The 16,445-nt window shown below is 42.5% G+C and overlaps 1 protein-coding gene across 1 annotated transcript in view; it reads right to left on the bottom strand.

Moving 5' to 3' along the window:
* Nucleotides 1–16,231, bottom strand: part of kcnk10a (potassium channel, subfamily K, member 10a) — a 95,845-nt gene extending 79,614 nt beyond the window's left edge. Inside the window, exons 1-2 of the mRNA XM_078174112.1 lie at nucleotides 15,720–16,231; nucleotides 8,276–8,661 (exon numbers count right to left, since the gene is read on the bottom strand). Coding sequence (XP_078030238.1) covers nucleotides 8,276–8,661; nucleotides 15,720–15,774 — 441 coding nt within the window. The 5' untranslated portion in view covers nucleotides 15,775–16,231. The remainder of the gene's footprint in view (nucleotides 1–8,275; nucleotides 8,662–15,719) is intronic.
* Nucleotides 16,232–16,445: the final 214 nt, after the last annotated feature.

Here is a 16,445-nt window from a genome sequence, read left to right as displayed (position 1 = left end):
GGACTATCTTTGCAACCTGACTGGGCTGCAGGTAACGCTTCATAATGACTACTAGCAGGACACAGAACTAAAGAAGAATCAGGCAGGAGAGATAAGAAGAGAGCATTTGCCCTGAAGCAGGTGAGACTGATTCACAGTCACTTGTGCTTCCTAAATGGACAGATTGGTATCCCTAAAGTTAAAATGACTTTATGTTATACTGTGACCATTAAGTATCCCCTTAATATTTTGAGCAGTGTAGTTTCTATGGCATTGTCCAGACCTCCAGCAACACTGTAAAGGCCCTGATACATGAAGCTGACGGTTAGCCATTGGTGAGCATCTGTCACCCTAGTCTTTGTGGTGTGTCTCGCACCAATGGCCAATGGTGTAGCAGACAGCTGCTTCTGAACATGTTTGATGTTACAGTAACTGTTATGTTCATATATGCTGAAAATGTATTCAAAAATTAAACAAAAAAATCCCAAACCCACACTCACACACTGATGTTGCTCAAGGATACTTCGACATATGGACTGGAGGAGCCGCTGTTCTTAGTGGACTATCTGCTCTACCTTCGAGCCACAGCCGATGTCACATCTTGAGTTGAGTAGAGAAAGCACCAAAGTTATCTGCCCAGGATCAATCATGTAAATCAAATATGAAATTAATGAATTTGATTGAATATGAATATGAATATGAATATAAATATTAAATTTAATACCATGTCCTTCTGTAACAGAGGCTTCCCACATAGATTTTGAACTCTCCCGAATCAATCATCTTGTTGATAGCTCCGCAAGCTCGCTGCGAACAACACTCGACTCTGTAGCACCTCTTAAAAAAAATTAACAAAGCAAAGAAAGTTCACTCCTTGGTACAACTCTCAAACCCGAAAATTAAAACAAATAAAGCAAAAATTTGAAAGGAATTGGCGATTAACCAAACTGGAAGAATCTCGTTTAGTCTGGGAAGACAGTCTCAAAATGTATAAGAGGACCCTCCGCAATGCCAGAGCAAACTATTACTCAGCATTAATAGAAGAAAATAAGAACAACTCTTTTTTTTTAGCACTGTAGCCAGGCTGACTGAGAGTCAAAGCTCTATTGAGCCTTGTATTCCTTTAGCTCTTGGCAGTGATGATTTTATGAGCTTGTTTAATGACAACATTTTAACTATTAGAGGCAAAATTCATGACCTCCTGCCCTCAAATGGAACCAATCTGCCCTCAAACACAGTTGTAAGACCTAATATATATCTAGATAGCTTCTACCCGATTTCTCTTCAACAGCTGACCTCAATGATTTCTTTATCTAAATCATCAACGTGTCTCTTAGACCCCATCCCAACTAGGCTACTTCAGGAAGTCTTACCTTTAGTTAACACTCACATATTAAACATGATCAATATATCTTTATTAACAGGCTATGTACCACAATCATTTAAGGTAGGTAATTAAACCTTTTCTAAAAAAGCCCACCCTGGATCCAGAGGTGTTAGCCAACTGTAGACCGATTTCTAATATTCCGTTTCTTTCAAAGATCCTTGAGAAAGTAGTCGCAGACCAGCTCCACATTTAAGACTAGATTTAAGACTTTCCTTTTTAATAAAGCTTATAGCTAGGGCTGGCTCAGGCTTGCCTTGGACCAGCCCCTAGTTAGGCTGACATAGGCTTAGTCTGCCGGGGGACCTCCTATAATACACCTCCTATAATACACAGAGCACCTCCTCTCCTTCTCTCTTTCTCTCTACTTTGCTAACGCTCATGTCCTGTTACTGCATCTCGCTAACTCATAGGTTAACGTATATCCCAGCAGTGCCTGGATGGTGTGATGTGTAGGGATGTAACGATACCAGAAACTCACGATACGATATTATCACGATAAAGAGTCCATGATACGATATATATCACGATATTTATACAAGGGGATACAGGTTATGCATTGCCATGCATGTTTCCTCCTCCTGCAGCTAGCACGGTGTTGGCCTTTTCTGTAATGTTGCTTTTCTCCTCCTCATATTTTAGTAGAATTAATCTCTGATCCTCACGAGAAATACTTTTTTTCTCCTCACATACGGCGCTCTGTCAGGACACTCTGTGAGGACGCTCTGTGAGGACGTTCAGTGACGCTACACTTCTCTCATGATTGTGATTGGTCCGCTGCATGTGCATTCACAGCTCTTGATAAAGCAACCCTGGGTTGAGTTACCAAGTTGATATCCAGCGTCGTGATACAGATTATCCTGATTGCCATTGTTAGGGTTAGTCAACCCAGGATAGGTCTGGGTAACCCAGGAAAAGTTGATCTCGCTTCGTGATACAGGCCCCTGGTCGCTCAGGGACCTTGCAGAGTTAGACGTTGGGGTGCTAACTCAACTTGGTTCTCCTTGTTGCTGGAAAGTCAGTTGCAAATCTTGTGTTTGCACATAACTTCTCTGGTTTCAGTTTATGCTCCTGCCATGAACGAGGGCAAGTCGTGGTCCAGGAAAAAGAAAGTCCCCCCCGTTCGATCCTTCAGTGGTTCGAGGGCCAGGAGCAAGGGTCTGAATTGGGCTGCAGCCCCACAGAAAGAGAGGCCTGTCTGGGCCCAGGAGGAAAGGGAGCCTGTCTGGGCTGCTCAAGGTCCACAGCACAAGAGAGAGACTGTGTGAAGGAAGCAGAACTTCTACAGTTGCCTGGTGACATCACAGAATCACATGACACCGTTAAAGTACCATCCAATCAGGTTTTCGACTTGTGTCTCACTGAGGTGTGAGGTGGGGCATCCTGTGGAGATGGGTGTCAAATAACTGTCCTCTGTTGAAGAACAAAGAACACCAGTTCAGATGGCAAGAGGAGAAGCCTTCACATGTCCAGCTTAGAGTTTAACAAATGACAAATCATCTGTTTCCAGTGAATTAGTTTTATCATCAAATCGTTACCCTCTGAATTGTAATCGAATCGAATAGTGAGGTGCCTAGAGATTCCCACCCCTAGTGGGCAAACAGTCCAATAGTTTAAGAACAATATCTCTCAATGCACAATTGCAAAGAATTTAGTGATTTCATGATCTACAATCCATAATATCATCAAAAGATTCAGAGAATCTGGAAAAATCTCTGCATGAAAGGGGCAAGGCTGAAAACCAACAATGAAAGCCCGTGACCTTTGACCCCTCAGACTGCACTGCATTAAAATCTCACAAGTTAATATAAAGGATATTACTTTATTACTACATAGATTGTGGGCATATTATTATATGCAGACGACATAGTTTTGCATGCAGAACAGGAAAATGATCTGCAGATTATGTTAAATATAGTTGCTGATTGGTGCTGGAAATGGAGACTAGTGGTAAATCAAGACAAAATTCAAATAGTACATTTCAGACAAAAATTAGTGGAGAGAAGCCCAGTTGGTTTCACTCTTGGTTCGGTAGTGCTGACATATACCAACCAATATAAATATCTTGGCTTGACATTGAATGAGCATATGACATTTAAAGAAGCAGTCAGTGTTTTGGCTCAGTCTGCGGGTAGAGCATTGGGATCTGTAATAAACAAAGTAAAGCACTGTGGTAGTTTGGGATTTCATACTTACACACAGTTTTACAATTCATGTGTGTGTCCTCTGTCAGATTATGCTAATGGTGTTTGGGGGTTCCTTGAATATAAAAGTTGTAACACTGTGCATTATAAAGCTATTCGATCCTTTCTTGGAGTTCATAAACTTACCTCAGTTTTAGCTAGTAGTGGAGATATGGGATGGGAACCTCCAAACATCAGGCATAGATGTGAAATGATTCGGCTTTGGAATAGACTTGTGAAGATGTCTGATCAAAGGTTCACTAAAATTGGGGTATCTCACATGGTCATCCTTGGGTTAAAGAGCTGAAATCCTTATTTTACTTGAATAATATGTCATTTATTTTTCAGAATAGGTTATCTTGTGATAGTCAGGAAATTAGGAGTAAAATGTTCCTTACTTATAAAGAGAAATGGTCTGCTGATATTTGGTATAAACTAAAGTTGCGAACTTACTGTCTTATAAAGAACAGCTACAGCACAGAACCCTTTGTGAGGTATAATTTTAACAAAAGACAAAGATCTCTTTGTGCACAGCTACGTTCAGGAACGTTACCTCTAGCTCTAGAGACTGGTAGGTTTAGTAACTGTCCAGAAGAGGACAGACTTTGTTTATTGTGTGAATTAGGAGAAACTGAAAACGAAGTTCATTTTCATCAGATTTTGTTTGCAAGGACTGGGAGAGAAGACAGAATATTTTGTTCAAGAATGAGGTGTTATAGTATATTTTTTTTTATTTTTTGTTATTTTAAAATGAACTGAATTGCTATGAATTATCTGTGAACGCTGCAACTATCTGTTTTGGTGTCTTATAAACCCATGAGGGTTGGGGATTTTTTGGTGCATGGCACGGGAATAAAAGAAACTAACTAACTAACTAACTAACTAACTAACTAACTAACATGGGCTCAGGAACACTTTGGAAAGTACTCATACTCGTCCGTACTCGTCGTCCTCTGCTTATCTAGGTCCGGCTCACGGGGGCAGCAGCCTCAGCAGAGAAGCCCGGACAGTCCTCTCCCCAGCCACTTCCGTCAGCTCTTCCGAGGGACCCCCGAGGCGTTCCCAGGCCAGCCGGGCGAGGTAATCCCTCCAGCGTGTCCTGGGGCAGCCCCGAGGTCTCCTCCCAGTTGGACATGCCCGGAATACCTCCCAAGGGAGGCGTCCGGAAGGCATCCTTACCAGATGCCCGAACCACCTCAACTGGCTCCTCTCGATGTGGAGGAGCAGAGGCTCTACTCCGAGTCCCTCCCGGATGTCCGAGCTCCTCACCCTATCTCTAAGGCTGAGCCCAGCCACCCTACGGACGAAACTCATTTCGGCCGCTTGTACGCACAATCTCGTTCTTTCGGTCACTACCCAGAGCTCATGACCATAGGTGAGGGTTGGAACGTAGATTGACCGGTAAATCGAGAGCCTAGCTTTCTGGCTAAGCTCCCTTTTCACCACAACGGACCGGTTAAGCGCCTGCATCACGGCTGACACCGCCCCAATCCGCCTGTCAATCTCCCGCTCCATCCTACCCTCACTCATGAACAAGATCCCGAGATACTTAAACTCCTCCACCTGAGGCAGGACCTCCCCCCCAACCTGGAGAGGGCAATCCACCCTTTTCTGGCTGAGGACCATGGCCTCAGACTTGGAGGTGCTGATTCTCATCCCAGCCGCTTCACACTCGGCTGTGAACCGTCCCAGCAAGAGTTGGAGGTCACTGTTCGATGGAGCTAGGAGGACCACGTCATCCGCAAAATGCAGGGACGAGATCCTCCCGTCACTGAACCTGACACCCTCTACCACTCGGCTGTGCCTAGAAATTCTGTCCATAAAAGTTATGAACAGAACCGGTGACAAAGGGCAGCCCTGGTGGAGTCCAACTCTCACCGGGAACAGGTCTGACTTACCCCTAGCAAGGGGCCACCAACCCCATACTCCCGGAGCACCCCCCACAGGATGCCCCTGGGGACACGGTTGTAAGCCTTCTCCAAATCCACAAAACACACGTGGACTGGTTGGGCGAGCTCCCATGCCCCCTCCAGCACCCTGGCGAGGGTAAAGAGCTGGTCCATGGTTCCATACATTGGTAAATGGAGCTGCATTTGTATAGCGCCTTTCTAGTCATCTAGTGACCACTCAAAGTGCTTTTTACACTACAAGTCAGGTTCACCCATGACACACACACACATTCATACACTGGTGGCCTGAGGCTACCATACAAGGTGCCACCTGCTACTCAGTTTTAACACACTCACACACCAATGGAACAGCCATCGGGAGCAATTTGGGGTTCAGTATCTTGCTTAAGTATCTTTGACATGCAGCCTGGAGGAGCCCGGGATCGAACTGCTGATCTTTGGATTGGTGGACGACCTGCTCTACTGCTGAGCCACTGAGCCTCCTCAGTCTGAGGTTCAACTATCGGCCGGACCCTCTTCTCCAGCACCCTGGTCTACTCCACTTTGGAAAGTTTATTAATTAAATGTCAGTGTATTGAACCCAAATTAAAATCAGATATGGTGGTTATATATATACTGCAATATGAAATCTCTCACACAAAATACCCATCAAGTCAAGAGAACTGAAATTTAAATTCAGAGTCCTTATATGAAAATCTAACCCTATCTAAAGACATAACTCAAATGAAGACGACAGATAACCAGGGATCCAGGGATCAACACACCTCCAGCAACACCATGTTGTCCAGTAAGTTACGAAATCCAGCTGGTTCTGGGATCAACTGCTGTTCTGACTACTTTTATATACATTACTGTTCTCTTGTAGTGAAAAGACACCCAGAAACTGATTTGAACTCCACATAATCTCCTCCTTTTGTCACTCTCACTCCTCTCTGTTGTCCTTCCGGCTGCCTTTGTAAGTTGAGTTTGTTTTTTATTTTCAACCCAGCTGCCAGCAATTATCACCCTCTCTTCTGCCTGCCACACCCACTCCCTCACAGCCATCCTCTGCTGTGCAGTAAAGGAGCAGTCAGCTCTTTTTTGGCTGGCTGCTCCACTCTCCCCTCCTTGATGGAAAAAAACCTGTTATGTTTCTTTGTTTTTCACATCTTCAGAAAAGTTCTGATGGATGTCCACAACCCTCTTCAAATCCTCACTACTGGGAAAAAAAGAGTTTGCAGACATTCACTGTTCAAACATCCTTGCCAGTTTTCTTACAATACAATCTGGTAATTTATGGGTTCCAGCTGAGCAGGCTGTTCTCATAAACTGTTTTACATTTTCCAAAAAAAGTAATGCACCCCAATTCATACATATTCCATGTATGTTGAAATCACGCGACCAGTGCGCAGATGGGAATAAACAAGGAAGCAGTCCCGAGTGGTCTTGTAAGGAGGCTTTCCCCCCTGACTTTTCCCTGGAGACATGTATTTGGAACCGTGTGAACTTTGAGTGAACTTTGAGTTATATTAACATACATCCTCACTACTTCGCAGTCAACTTGGCCATGAGTTTGTCCTTTGCCCTGCACTGTGGAAAGTGTCTGACCAACACTCTATCCTTAGATCTGAAACTGACATCTCACCTTGCTTTAATGTAGTTCCATAACTGTCATTTTCATGCCTTCTCCCCACTTTCTTTTGCCTTGCAAAGAATTTAGTGATTTCACCATCTACAATAAAAAGCAAACTCTTTTATATGCATATAGGGCCCAGGGGTATAATGAGATTACTGTTCAATGTGATATTGCCACAATAATTTTCCTCACCTGTCCACAATAACAGACAGATATAAAATAAATATAATAAATAAATAAATAATTTCCCCTCGGGGATCAATAAAGTATTTCTGATTTCTGATCAGAAAACTGTGTGCCAGTTATAAATTTTGCACTATATTTAATCTCATTCTTTTTTTCTTGCTTGCTCCATACTTCATCACATTGAAACTTAGCTTATCAAATAAGGAACAACAAGCTAGCATATTTTTGAAGCTGTATGTAATGACCCATGTAGCCGTAACTCCAGCAGGAAATATGTCAGCTCTCATTACTAAAAAGAATGCAGATGCACCTATTTGGCAAATCTTTGGTTTTAAACCAGACCAAAAAGGAGAGCTAGGGAAGTTGGAGGTTTGGTGCCTTGCTCAGGGAACCTTGCTGGTGCACAGGAGGTGGACTGGCACCTCTCGAGCAACTTGTGCTGCAACCCTTCAGTTCTCAACCCATGTCCCTATGGAGTGAGCTACTGCCACCCCAAGTGAATGACATTGATCATCTCATTACAATGCAATGTTCAGATGGGAAGTCCTGGCATTCATGTAAATGCCGCTTCATGTGCTCCAACAACCCAAACAATGTTGCAGACCAAGTACACCCTGGCAAGGCAACAGCACTCTCTGATGGCAGTGGACCCCCCAGCAGGAAAATGCACCATGCCACACCGTACCAACCGGAGATATTCTGTTTCTCAAGTAATTGTGAAGTTAAGGCCTTCAAAGCATACAAAAACATCTCAGTGCAATATCATTTTTAGATTCACATAACCTCAAGGAGTTTGGAAAGAAAGGGAGCCATTAAGCCTACACTTTTGTGTGTACTAGACAGCTTAGTGTGGTTTGTACCTGATTCAAGGTCAGCTGGCAGAGTTTGGAGTGTGTGTGGAGCTTGAATGGAGTCGAATCGATATGAAGCTCAGGTTTCAGTAGACCCGAGTCCTCACTGGGGACCACATCCAGGGATGAGGAAAAAGCTGCAGGTATCGACCAATGGCTGCTCTTACCTTGATGAGAGCCTCCAGCTCGTCTGGGGACACACATGGGTGTTTCTGCAGGAAGGCAGCCTTCTCTGCTGTGATGGTGATCTTCTGGTTGTTTTCAAAGGGTTGCTCCAGCGCTCGAAACACCAAGCCCCCCGCCACCAGGTAGGCCACCACCACTACAAATACCGCCAGCACCGTCTTCAGCTTCATCATGGTGAAGGAGGCTGAGCCATCGGCCACCGCCTCCATGCTGGTCACCATGCTGGGGGGACGGGCAGACACAGAAAGCCGTGGCAAAGAGCAGCCCATCGGGTTCTGCATGGTGGCCACGCTGGCGTGCACCAAGCTGGACTGAAGCATGCCTGGCTGCACCTTCTTGGGGGGGACCAGGTTGGTATGGACTTCCACTGAAACAAAAGACAAAAAAACAACAGAGTGATGTGTGCTGTAACATCTGTACAATATAGTGATGTTTCCTGCTGATGAACACTCTAATAAGCAACAAGTGAACAGCATGGATGAAGTTTCAGATGAGCACTAACAAGGAGAGTTTGATTTTAAAATGTCTGCTGTTCATTAAGGGGAAAAAGAGTTGGAGGGAAAAAGAAAGAGAAAAGGAAAGAAAGTTCTTGTCATTCCATTGATCTCAGGAGGCCATCATTCCATGATTCATATTTGCCTGTTTGATAGAAATGAGGGATGTCTGCATCAGGGCAGACATGTAGAAGAGAGGGGACTCTAATGTGTTTTCACAACAGCTATTAAGCCAAGCTATAGAGTATGTGATAGTAGAGTGTTCCACATGGCTGCTGCATCAACCTCTGCTTGCAAACACTGCTGGAAAAACAACAGGAGGAAACCACTGAGAACAAATGAACAAACATGACTTACAAACAAAAGAGAAACCCTCCTGTCTAAATGCATAAACATCCTATAACTATTCCATATGTATTTACATACAGATTGATTATATTTAAAGTAGAACTCTACATATTTTACATGTGAAAGACAATTTAGTAGTCATGGTTAAATACAAAACGTGCGTGCTACGAACTGGGAGTACGGAGGGAGATGAATGTCAAAACACCACAACCCAGTGTCTTTTTTGTAAGCTTACACAGAGGCTGTTTCTTGACTTGTGTCATTGTGGGTGAACACTCATCAGAAAAGAATTTTTTTTTTAAAATAGATTTTCTCCACAGACCAGCATATTACAGCTACTGTATCCTGGCCATTTCTTCTGTTTGCATGAGGTAGCTGATGTATGCTATGGGTATCAACTGAAGTGTGTCAAATGATGTACCGCCTCTGCTGCATTAATTTTGACAACATCAAAATTCTGGGAGCAGACTATCACATGGCTGACACGCCAGTTTAGGATCACCAGTTGACCTAACCTGCATGTCTTTGGACTGTGGGTGGAAGCCAGAAAACCCGGAGAAAATCCACAGAGACATGGGAGGAACATGCAAGTAGAACTTTACTTAACTTTACTTTATGTTGTTTTTGTCATCAATGGGGCAATTCATTTGTGTGACATGACATATAACATATAACGTGACATATAAAACAACAAAACACAGAGGCAAGGCACAGATATACACAAATAATTTAGGCACACTAGGCATGATACTACAGCCATACAGTAACATAAGAGCATCATAAAATCATTATTAAGATCAAAATCATTAAAAATCATTAAAATCGTTAAAAGGCCGGTAAAAACAAAACAAAAAAAAACAGTGCAAAGTGGAAATCACTGCTACAAGTTACCTCTTCCTTCTGGAGTTAAGAAGGGAGATCGCAAAAGGAATAAAGGAATGTTTATATCTGTTGGTTTTGATTGGTGGCAGTCTGAAAAGGGAACCTGATGGGTGGAGCTCCAGATATTGATAAAGGGAATGGGAGCTGTCAGACAGAATGGAGTTCACTTTATTGTACACCCTTTTGTCGTACATTTCCTGCAGAGGTTCCTGGTTCATGCCAATTATTTTGCCCAACACTTTAACCACTCTTGATAAAGAGTTTTTGTTTTTAATGTTTAAGGATTGGAACCAACAGCTAAAGGAAAAAGTGATTACAGACTCACTAAAGGAACGGTAAAACAAGCACATCAGGGTCTCATCCACCTGGAACCTAGCCAATTTTCTAAGGCAATACAAGCGCTGCTGACACTTCTTATAAACAGAGTCAGTGTTACACTCAAAAGTCAGCTTATTGTCAAATATGGTGCCCAAATATTTTTATGACTCCACAACTTCAATTTCCTGCCCATTGATATCAGTGCTGACAGGTAAAGGTTTGGAGCGTCTAAAATCAATCAGCATTTCTTTTGTCTTTGTCACGTTTAATGACAAAAAATGCTTCTTGACACCAGGTGGTAAAATAATGAATAACTGGGCCATGGGCATTCTCATCTTTGTTACGCAGGCTCACTATCACCGTATCATCAGCAAACTTCACAATATGTCTGGCGCTCGTTCTCTTTTTACGCTGTTTGAATACGTTTGTGACAGTGTGGACATTAAAAGAAATACCTACATCACTGGAATCAGCTAAAGATTTCCTTAAAAAACCTACTTCATTGCTGAAATCATGCACATAAAATCTACAATAAAAGTTATTTAGCTTGTTTGCTAGAATTTGATCTAGTGCCACTTTATTTTTTTGTTATTGGCTTGCCCGGTCATAATCTTAAGGCTGTCCCACACAGAACTCAAACTATTGTTACTTAATTTATATTCAATTTTCTGTTTATATTGTAACTTAGCCTTCTTTATCTCTTGTTTAATTTCTTTTTGGACAGCCTCAAGCTCTGAGAGATTTCCCTTTTTAAAAATTGACTTTTTCTTATTTAGTAGCATTTTCAAGTGCTTGCTCACCCAAGGTTTACAATTAGGGAATATTTTAACCGTCTTTACAGGGATGACAATATCCTCACAATAGGAAATCCAAGAGCTGACCACATCAGTCAGTTCATCAATGTCAGTGGAAGATTCCTGAAACACCTCCCATACGGTACTCTCCAGACAGTTCTGAAGTGATGATATACAGTATCTCACATAAGTGAGTACACCCCTCCCATTTTTGCAAATATTTCATTGTATCTTGTCATGGGGCAACACTATAGAAATGACACTTTGATATAACTTAAAGTAGTCAGTGTACAGCTTGTATAGTAGCATAGATTTACCTTCCTCTGAAAATTACTCAAAACACAGCCATCAACATCTAAACAGCTGGCAACATAACTGAGTACACCCCACAGTGAACATGTCCAAATTGTGCCTTAAGTGTCAATATTTTGTGTGCCAACCATTATTATCTAGCACTGCCTTAACCCTTTTGGGCATGGAATTCACCAGAGCTCACAGGTTGCTTCAGGAATCCTCTCCCACTCCTCCATGATGACATCATGGAGCAGATGGATGTGAAGACACCTTGCGCTACCCCACCTTCAGCTTGAGGATGCCCCACAGGTGCACAGGTGAGTTTAGGGCTGGATACATACTTGGCCAGTCCATCACCTTCACCTTCAGCTTCCTCAGCAAAGCAGTTGTCATTTACTAGGTGTGTTTTGGGTCATTATCATGTTGGAAAACTGCATTGCAGCTTAGTTTCTGAAGAGGAGCGATCATGCACTGCTTGGAATTCATGTTTCCCTAAATGAACCGAGCTCCCCAGAGCCGGCAGCACTCATGCAGCCCCAAACCATGATGCTGCCACCACTATACTTGACTGTAGGCATGGGACAGTTGTCTTGGTGCTCTTCACCAAGGTGCCACACATGCTGAAAGAGCACCAAGACAACTGTCCCATGCCTACAGTCAAGTATAGTGGTGGCAGCATCATGGTTTGGGGCTGCATGAGTGTTGCTGCCACCACTATACTTGACTGTGGGCAAGGGACAGTTGTCTTGGTGCTCTTTCAGCATGTGTGGCACCTTGGTGAAGAGCACCAAGACAACTGTCCCTTGCTTACAGTCAGTGCTATACAGTATTCCCACACAATCTGTGGGAATTCCCGCGGCAAGTAAGACTGGCACATGGACACAGAAAGCATCTCAATGTCTTTGGTGCAGATATGCTCTCTGGCAAGCACATTCTTGCACCAACATTCATTGATATAAAGACACACACCACCTCTACACAGCTTGCCGGTGATCCTCGTGTCATGGTCCATGCGCAGCGGTACTCCAAAGCCGTCAATAGCCACGCTGCTGTCAAAGTCAGACTCCCCGAGCCAAGTTTCAGTGATTGCCACGATGATTGCGGACGAGGGCCTGGAATTGAGGGAAGCAGGATACGAGACAAGGGCTGACTTTACAGTTACTCCCGTACCCCTCCCCTCGCCCCTCTTCCTTGGTTTGCGTTGGAAAACTCCTAAGGAGCTAGCTTTCCCACTGCCATGGCGAAGTTTCTTGGCTTACAGCACCCACTTAAGATATACTGGAGCAAGAAGTCCCTGGAATAAATGATCCTGTCTACTCCCGGGACAGAACGCAGCCCTTCTGTCAATTGACAGGTGGATGCCAACACCACCAACACAAAAAGCACAGTCCAGTCCATGTTACTGATCGGAAGAACTCATACTTTCCGAAGAACAGAGGCAGGAAATGTAATCACTTAATAACTTTTAAGTAAATTTTAGTAGACAAACAAACAAAAAAACAGACAGAGACTACACTGCTGCTGGTCGCTGCTTGCACATGTGCCCCCCTAAACAGTATGGTTGTCAAAGGCCCCAGCCTGCCAGAAAGTTTGAAGCAGGAACCCTCTTATTGAAAGGTAACAGTGCTGAGAAAAAAAAAAAAAAAAGTAAGCAAAAAAAATATATTGGAAAAACAAAACAAATCTGGAAATACACAAACGGGTTACACAAAAAATCTGAGAAAACTTTACATTAACTTAAAAATAAATGAAAAGCATTTGTGTAAAACTTTCAAACTGATATTTGTAAACACATTTTTTATTTGTGAATCTCAATCCTACACTTGCAGGTTTGTGTTATATGCACACTGAGGCAAATTTGGAATTTTTGGAATTTATTTAAGTATTTGCTGATGCGTTTTACATTTGCAAAATATTTTTGTGAGTGTTTCAAATTTTGTATCAGTGGTAGGTGTTTTTTATATTTATAGATAACACATTTACACATGTATTGCTTATCTGTTCACATGAATTATATTGAGACAAATCTATTTACATACATGACAATCTTCATCAACAGCTGCAGCTTGCTGATCACCTGTCAGCATTTATAATTCAGCATTTATAACTGGAAATAATATATTTTATTTCACCTGTGAAATGGTGACTTACAGAAACAATTACTCTTTGCAACCCTACCTTAACTGTGCAACACTGCAATAATTGGTGCAATTATTCAACTGTGCAATACCCTTCAGTACACTAATTTAATCTCACAAACACCTCTTGAATGTACATATTTAACATATAATACACATACCGTACATATTTCTTATTTTTATTCTATTGATGTATATATTGTATTGAACATTGTAGGATGATACATATTTTAATATTTCTAAATCTTAACATTGTAATTAGGGATGCACGATAATATTGGCATGTCACTGGTATCAGCCAATATTGGCTTTAAAGTCAGAGTCAGCCAACATGCTTTTTCTTATTTTGCACAATGAATGAATATTACATATATTGAAAAGCATTATATTTCATGTCTCCATCTGCTGGTGGGCCAACATGATAAGAGTAGGAGGCTATGCATGCATAATATGATGTTAATTCCATTACAGAAGAGACTTGATGATCACTAAAATTAAGTGGGGAAAAAAGTGGAAATATAGGTAGCGCTATTGGTTATCGGTCAAGTGAGTTGTTACAAATTGGCATATCTGCAAAGAAATCCAATATCATGCATCCCTAATTGTAATGTAGCACAATGCACATTTTTAGATTTTTACACACTTTACAGACACAGCACATTACACACATTTATATTCTTAACATTTTACACATTAGTGTTAAACATTGTAGCATAATGCACATTTTTCTGTTTATTTTACTTTGTATTTAATCATTTTATATTTACATGCTCTTATTTTTACTTTCTTATAATCCTCTCTTCTTTACTTCAGAGAAACTGGAACAAATCCGTGTCACCCTGGGAATCAATAAAGTATTTCTGATCCTAATTCTGATTCTAATCCTGATCCTGATTCTAATCCTGATTCTAAATTCGATCTTGATCCTCATTCTGATTCTGATCCTGATCCTGATTTTGATCTTGTTTGTGATTCTGATTCTGATCCTGATTTTGATTCTGATTTTGATTCTAATTCTGGTTCTGATTCTGATGCACTGGGTGAAGTCTGGAGTGACAAAAGCTGAGGACGACTGTGAGATGTGACTGAAAGATCTTGAAAAAGCCAGAAAGCAGACCTTGACTTTATATAATGCAAATGGCTTTACCTTGTGTACTTCATTTTAAATGCCACACCTTCACCTGCTCTGCTGCCAATTATCTCTTGGAACCAACGCAGGCTGTTGACTGTAGTTGGACTCCAGTGTGAATGTTGATTAGCTCCCAATGTGACTGACAGCCACTAAAACAAATGATTGGACTTGTACACATCATTATCCATTCACTAAATAATGTTATGTAACACTGGGTTCTGGAATCGTGACCACAATTCCACATCTCACTGACACTGTGCATGCTCCTGAACACCAATAGACAGCTTTGTTTTATCTAACCAATCAACCCATGTGTAGAGAAAATTCTTTATGTGTTTTGCAGGTGCCATAAAAGAAATCACTGAACTAATGGGAGTGGGAGCAACGCACCACCTGTACAGGCTGTAAAAGCTGGGTAAACGTGCTGGTGCTGACGCTGTATGAGGACGTGAGACACATGCAGGATTTGGGGATATCTTGCCAGTGGTGGATGAGGTAATGTTTCAACCAGAGTCCGTAAACATCTCGACAATGCATTGCACTGAGGCTTTTGTTGACTGACAGCACCTTAGACTTCCATGCAAAGACTCTTTGTGGGCATAATTAACTCGTATTTTGCCTTTCCTCCCACTGCATCATTGCTCAGGTACCAACACATCAACACATGCCCCCCTCTGTTTTGAGCAGTGGGGACGCCACAGTGAGGATGTGGCTGCAGCAGCCTTCTCTCCCTCAGTAAAGTTCAGCATGCAGCATCAGCCTCTACTCTACCATACTCCTCTGGAAAGTCCATTTCTGGGCAGCATTAATCTTTCATTGACTGCCTGGCACAAACAATCAGAATGGGTAAAGGAACAGTTTCACACACATCTGAAAACACACAGTAGCCTACCAATAGATGATGAGATGAACTTTGACAGAATTCAGTAAAAAATCTAATGGGAAAATGCAGATGAGACAACAATGTTTTGTTAAAAGACTGCAGTCAAATAATGAAAAGATGAAAGACTGATTAACAGTCTAACCTGGTGGAGGGTTCATGTTCCCTGGCTTTCTGGGATTTTCGGTCGGAAATTTCATCTTGATTCTCCTTGATCTTGGTGCTGCTTCTGGGGGAAAGAAATGTTCTTAATGTAGCAGAATCCTTTCGGTCGATTCCGTCGACTTTAACCGAGAGAGGATGGAGAAGGGGAAGGGATAAAAACACATCATCCGCGGATTGTGGTACTGCTGATATAATGTCTGAGAGGCTCCTCTTCTGTCTTCACCCACGGCGGTGTTTAGGAGCGCACACTCACTGCTCGCCGCATCACCGTCCGCATTGTGTGCTAGGTAGTTAACACCATGGGCGCCAGTAGCGGGAGGCCAACCCCGTTGATGAATCTAACGTTTACATTGTGATGGTGTTTTTTCTCCTATGTATTTACGTAAGGGTGTAGCGGAGCAGCGACTCTGCACTGCCAGTCAAAAGGATGCACCTCTCCCTCTCTCTCTGTCTCTGGACGCAAGACTGCTTCTGGTGGGCTTCGTTTAGCTCAACACGCCAAGGCGGCTGCGTAGGACTACAAGACACGACGTCAGTTTACAGAGATATATCAGTTGGCCTGGAGGAGAAGAGGGGGTAAAGTAGGGAGAATGGAAAGCAATGTAATGGCAGGGGCGTAGCACCAAATTCTGGGCCCCATGCATCAGCAGTCTCTGTAGTTCCCTATCCTCTCCTGATCCATGTCTCTCTCATGCACCTTTTGCTT

Source organism: Epinephelus lanceolatus, chromosome 13 (assembly GCF_041903045.1).
Source record: "Epinephelus lanceolatus isolate andai-2023 chromosome 13, ASM4190304v1, whole genome shotgun sequence".
NCBI classification, from domain to species: domain Eukaryota; kingdom Metazoa; phylum Chordata; class Actinopteri; order Perciformes; family Serranidae; genus Epinephelus; species Epinephelus lanceolatus.
Note: the sequence above shows the minus strand (reverse complement) of the source record. Positions and strands in the feature narration are given on the sequence as shown.